The sequence below is a fragment of the Stegostoma tigrinum genome, chromosome 29 (genome assembly GCF_030684315.1).
Source record: "Stegostoma tigrinum isolate sSteTig4 chromosome 29, sSteTig4.hap1, whole genome shotgun sequence".
Taxonomy (NCBI): Eukaryota; Metazoa; Chordata; class Chondrichthyes; order Orectolobiformes; family Stegostomatidae; genus Stegostoma; species Stegostoma tigrinum.
The window spans coordinates 3050485-3056984 of NC_081382.1; the positions used below are offsets into that span (position 1 = coordinate 3050485).

General features: G+C 46.5%; 1 protein-coding gene across 1 annotated transcript in view; it reads right to left on the reverse strand.

Moving 5' to 3' along the window:
• ndor1 (NADPH dependent diflavin oxidoreductase 1) overlaps window positions 1–6175 on the reverse strand; it is a 43825-nt gene extending 37650 nt beyond the window's left edge. The window contains exons 1-2 of the mRNA XM_059638273.1: window positions 6080–6175; window positions 314–411 (exon numbers count right to left, since the gene is read on the reverse strand). Of these exons, the coding sequence (XP_059494256.1) occupies window positions 314–411; window positions 6080–6085 (104 nt within the window). The 5' untranslated portion in view covers window positions 6086–6175. The remainder of the gene's footprint in view (window positions 1–313; window positions 412–6079) is intronic.
• Window positions 6176–6500: the final 325 nt, after the last annotated feature.

A 6500-nucleotide genomic window follows, 5' to 3' on the forward strand; every position in this document is an offset into this window, starting at 1 on the left:
TCAGCACAGGCTGTGGATCAAGCCAGAATGGTTATACAGTCAGAGATCTCATGGAGTTATGTCCTATGTATTTCAGTTACTTGTTGTATGAACCCACATAGCTATCACAAGTAACACAATCCTTGCCCTGGGTTCGAGGAGAAAGAGCTCAGCATTGCTGAACAGACTGCATCCTGAAGTTGATGCATTTTCTCTCTGTCTCTACAAGCAGATGGTCATTGGCCTAACACTTGGCAGAGACATTAAGCTTCACAATCATGTGAAAGTGAACAGTGATTACAACCCCTCCCCACAAAATTACCACTCAACTTACTTTGGATAGGAAGAATCTCCAAGACCCAGGACAGCACAATCCATCAAGGAGAGGGAATTTGCAGGAAGGTTCCTTCGAAAGATAAATCGCCAGAATTTCTACAGGGTAAAGAGAGAGAGAGTTACACGATAAACTAAATCACTCAGCAGGGACGACATAGGCAAGTTGTAAGGTGAGGGGCCGGTAAACACATTTGGGGGAGTGGGAACAGTGAGGAGGATGGTGATAGAGTCTAACGACATGAGCACGATGGAGTATGATAATGGAAACATGTCAATTCTGTTTCAACTGTCCAGAATCAGTGGCCGCAATATTTCATACTATCATAGGATCCTTAAAATGTGGAAGCAGGCCACTTGGCCCGTTGAGTCCAAATCAACCTTCTGAACTGCATCCTACCCAGACCCATCCCCTTACACTATCTCTGTAACCCTGCAATTCAGCGAATCAACCTAATATATATATCCCTGGATGCTATGGGCAATTTAGCATGGCCGATCCACCTAATCTGCACATTTTTGGACTGTGTGTGGTGACCACAGCACCCGGAGGAAACCCACACAGACACGGGGAGAATGTGTAAACTCCCACAGACAGTCGCCCGAGGGTAGAATCAAACCAAAGTCCCTGTGAGGCTGGCAGGGAGTACAGGAGGCCAGAAAATGGCTGAAAAATTCAGCAAGAGCTGGGGATGTGGAGATCCTGATTAATGTAAACACCAAACCTCACCAAGCAATTGATCAAACTGAGACTGGCTGCCTATGGTGAGGGACAATACCTAGTGATAAAGACGTGGGCAGGTACAGATTGAGTAGTGGGTTGAGAGACAGACAGAGGCTATGATCAGCAGGAGAAGCATTGCAAACTTGGCTGTTAAAAAAAATACACACTGGCTCAACCTCAATTGGAGTACTGCCTCCATTTCTGGGCACTAGTAGAAAAGTAGCATATATGCCACATAAGTGCCATTCATAAACCATCTCCAACAAGATAATATCTAATCATCCCCACCATCAATATCTTGGGGATTACTATTCACTAGAAACTGAACTGGTTCAGCCATATAATATTGTGGTTACAAGAACAGGTCAGAGGCAGAATTCTGAGGTAAGTAAAAAATGAAAGAACTATGGATACTGTAAATCAGAAACAAAAACAGAAATTGCTGGAAAAGCTCAGCAGATCTGGCAGCATCTGTGAAGAGAAAAAAAATCAGGGTTAACATTTTGGGTTCGGTGACCCTTCCTCAGAACTTTGTTTTTGTTCTCAGGTAAATAACTCACCTCATTTCTCCCAGTTGCCTGTTCACCATCTACAAAGCACAAGCCAGGAGAGTGATGGAATACTCTCCACTTGTCTGGATGGATCCAGCTCCAACAACACTCAAGAAGCTTGACACTATCCAGAACAAAGCAGCCCACTCCATATACACCTTTTACATTCACTCTCTTCAATGCACAATGACATCAGTGCATATCATCAACCAGATGCACTGCAGTAACTTACCAAAAGTCCCTTTTCTTTTATTAATTGAGAGGATGAGGGCATTGCTGGCTAGGCCAGCATTTATTGCCCACAGGGCAGTTAAGGATCAACCACATTGCTGTGGGTCTGGAATCACATGTAGGCCAGACCAGGTGAGGATGGCAGTTTCCTTCCCTAAAGGGCATTAGTGAACCAGATGGGTTTTTCTGACAATCAATAATGGAATTTGTGGGCATCATTAGACTCATAATTTCAATACGTATTGAATTCACATTCCAGCATCTGCCATAGCCGGATTCAAACATGGATCCCCAGAACATTACCTGGGTCTCTGTGTTAACAGTCTGAAGATATTAGCACAAGGATATCGCCTTCCCCAAAGCTTTGACAGTTGTGTCTAAACATGTGAACTAGAACACAGAGAAGTACAGGGCAACAGATGCATGGAACACCACCACCTGCAAGTTTCCCTCCAAGTCACACACCATCCTTCCTTGGAACCCACATTGTCATCATTTCACAGTCGCTGGGTCAATCCTGGAGCTCCCTCCAAGTCACTGCTATGGGCATTACTAAACCCCAAAGACTGCAGCAGTTCAAAAAGGCATCTCATCATCACCTCTTCGAGGGCAATTTGGGGATCATAATAAATATTGACCTTGTCAATGATGTCCACGTCCCACAAATGAATCTTTTAAAAACTTCAGTAAGTCTGAAGACATTACAGAGAGTGCAGGAAGTATTCACAGGAACTGTCCCAGCAACGAGGAACTCCAGTTACATGGATAGATTGAAGAAAGTAATATCCTTGGAGTAGAAAGTCGAAGAATTTAGATATAGGTATTCAAAATATCGATGAGTCTGGACAGAGTAGATAGGGAAGAGTTATTCCCATTCGTGGAAGGCTCAAGAACCAGGAGGGCAATAGATTTACAGCAACTGGCAAAGGAAGCAATGGATATACAAAGGAAGACTTTTCACAGAGTGAGTGGTTGGATGCTTAGAATGCTGTGCCTTGAAGCGTTGTGGAGGCAGTACAACTGTGACTTTGGAATTGGATTACCACCTGAAAAGAAACATTGTGCAAGAAAATGACAGGCAGTGGAACTCGGTAAATTGCTCCTGCAGAGAGAAACACATAAGGGCTCAATAGTATTGTGTGCTGCAACCATTTTATGATTCCCTGGACGGTGGTGGAGGAGGTTGCAATGGGGAGACGGGAGTCATGTTCTCCAGTAGGAAGAGGTGACATGGACTCAAATCCCACTATCAATAAAAAAGAATCTGGAATTAAAAGGAAGTCACTTAATGATGACCACATGACCACTATCCATTGTTATAAAAACCCACCAGGTTCACAAATATGCTTTAGGCAAGGAAATTTGCCATCTTTACTTGATCTGGCCTGCATGTGACACCAATGTGTTTGACTCTCAACTAAGTAGAGAGCAACACTCACATCCCATGAACGTATATAAAAAAAACAAGGGATGGAAGGTTTGTTTGAGGAACTGTGAAGAATTCCTGCTCTGCTTGACCCACAGGCAGTGTTATAAATGTACTTGCCTTCAGAAGCTAGGTGGCCTTGTTTCCCATTCACTGAGTTTCTATGGTCAACTGGCAAGGAATACCAAGTCCAGTATTTCTATTTCCATTTCCCAGTTCCACTGCGTTAAATTCTTTCCCGGTAACATGACTCAAGATATACTATCTTCAGTCTGAGATTAGGATATGTACTATATTCAGGAGTTGTACTCACCTCCCAGGCGGTACTGGGAGTCTTATCCTGATCCCAGACTGTATGGGCAGAGGGAAATCAAATTCTTTATAATACTGCACATACTCAATGACATGAAATGTTTCTTTATTCTTTTGTGGGATTTGGGCATTTCTGGAAAAGCCAGTATTTGTTGCCTGTCCCTAATTTTCCTTGAACTGAGTGGCTTCCCATGGGTATTTTAGAGGGCAGTTAAGAGTTAACCACATCATTGTGGCTCTGGGGTCACATAATAGGCCAAATCAGACCAGAGGTACGGCAGAGATAGTAGGAACTGCAGATGATGGAGAATCTGAGATAACACGATGTGAAGCTGGATGAACACAGCAGGCCAAGCAGCATCAGTGGAGCAGGAAAGTTGACATTTCGGGTCGAGACCCTTCTTCAGAAATGGGGGTGGGGAAGGGGATTCTGAAATAAATAGGGAGAGATGGGGAGGCGGTAGAAGATGGATAAAGGAGAAGATAGGGTGAGAGGAGACAGACAGGTCAAAGAGGCGGAGTTAGAGCCAGTGAAGGTGAATGTAGGTGGGGAGTTAGGGAGGAGATAGGTCAGTCCAGGGAGGACGGACAGGTCAAGGAGGCAGGATGATGTTAGTGGGTAGGAGATGGGGGTGGGGCTTGAGGTGGGAGGAATGCTTAGGGAGGCAGGGACGAGCTGGACTGGTTTTGGGAGGTGGTTGGGGAGGGAGATTTTGTAGCTTGTGAAGTCCACATTGATACACTTGGGCAGCAGGGTTCCCAAGCAAAATATGAGCTGCTGTTCCTGCATCTTTCGGGTGGTGTCATTGTGGAAATGCAGGAGGCCTAGGATGAACATGTCATCTGAGGTTTGGCGGGGGGGGGGGGGGGGGGGGGGGGAATTTAAAATGGTTCGCAACTGGGAGGTGTAGCGAACCGAGCGTAGGTGTTCCACAAAGCAGTCCCCAAGCCTCCGCTTGGTTTCCCCGATGTAGAGGAGGCCACAACGGGAACAGCAGATACAATATACCACATGAACAGATGTGCAGGTGAACATCTGTTTGATGTGAAAAGTCTTCTTAGGGCCTGGGACGGGGGTGAGGGGTGAGGTGTGGGGGAAGTTGTAGCACTTGCTCCAGTTGCAGGGAAAAGTGCTGGGGCTGGTGGGTCTGGAGGGGAGTGTGGAGCGGAAAAGGGATCATGGAGAGAGTGGTCCCTCCGGAAAGCACATAAGGGTGGCGAGCGAAAAATGTCTTTGGTGGTGGGGTCGGATTGCAGATGGCGGAAGTGTTGGAGGATGATGTGTTAGATTTGGATGTTGGTGAGGTGGTACATGAGGACGAGGGGGATTCTGTTTCGGTTATTATTGCGGAGAGGGGGTGTGAGGGATGAGTTGTGGAAATGTGGGAGACACAGTTGAGGGCATTTTCGATCACTGTGGAGGGGAGGTTGCCCTCTTTGTTTCAAGGACTGCATCTGGGATGTTCAGGAATGGAATGCCTCATCTTGGGAGCAAATGCAGTGGAGGCGAAGGAATTGGGACTAGGGGATGGCCTTTTTACAGGAAGGTGAGCGAGAGGAGGAGTATTCTCGGTAGTTGGAGGATTCGGGAGGCTTAAAATGGATATTGGTTTCCAGGCAGATGTCAGATGGAAACGAAGAGGTCCAGGAAGGAGAGAGAGGAGTCAGAGATGGTCCAGGTAAACTTAAGGGTGGGGTGGAACGTGTTAGTGAAGTGGATGAACTGTTCAAGCTCCTCATGGGAACACGATGAGGCGCTGAAATAGTCATCAATGTAACAGAGGAAGAGAGGGCGGATAGGGCCAGTGTAGCTTTGGAAGAGGGATTGTTCCACGTATCCTACAAAGAGGCAGGCATAACTTGGGCCCATGAGGGTACCCACGGCCACCCCCTTTGTCTGTTGGAAGTGGGAGGAATTGAAGAAGAAGTTGTTGAGTGTGAAGACAAGCTCGGCTAAGTGGATGAGGGTGTCAGTGGAGGGGGATCTGGTCGGGCCTGTGGGACAGGAAGAAGCGGAGGGCCTTTAGGCCATCTGCATGGGGAATGCAGGTGTATAGGGACTGGACGTCCATGGTGAAAATGAGGTGTTGGGGGCAAGGGAATTGGGAGTTCTGGAGGAAGTGGAAGGCGTGGGTGGTGTCACAGACATACGTACGGGGTTTCTGGACCAAGGGGGAGAAAATGGAGTCCAGATAGGTGGTGATAAGTTCGGTGGGGCAGAAACAGGCGGAGACAATGGGTCAACCAGGGCAGATTTTCTTTCCTAAAGGAGATTAGTGAACCAGATCAGTTTATACAACTGATGATTGTTTCATGGTCATGATGGGACTAGCTTTAAATTCCAACAGCAGCTGTGGTGGGATGTGAACCCATTTCCCTTATTGCTGGCTAGTGCACCTATTCATTCAAATAAACTACAACTATGTAAATGCAACCCTTGTAGTGTTGGACTCAAATTAGGTGCTAAATGTTCAGATGTTTTGTCCCACCAGCTGGTAAAGGCTTCAGCTGTTGCTTCTGTACCTTCATGTTGTCTGGAGGTTCGCCCTGACCTGTGGTGGAGCACACAAACACCACCAGGGGCTCCTGGATCAGGTCAGCCTATGCAGAAAGCAAAAAAGGGCAATTAGAACATCACAGTAACAGCAAAGCTCAAGAGCACAGACAATGTGACGTAAAAACAATGTAGTACTGAAGGGATAGTAGGAACTGCCGATGCTGCAGTCAGAGATAACATAGTGTAGAGCTGGATGAACACAGCAGGCCAGACAGCATCAGAGGAGCAGGAAAGTTGACGTTTTGGGTCGGGACCCTTCTTCAGAAAATGGGGAAGTTGTTGTTTCACACCGTGTTTCAGCCAATTTTGTATCCCTATGCTAATATGCCTTTTCCTCTGTGAGCTAACTCTGCCCACAAATCTGTTCCACACCACATTATAAAATGT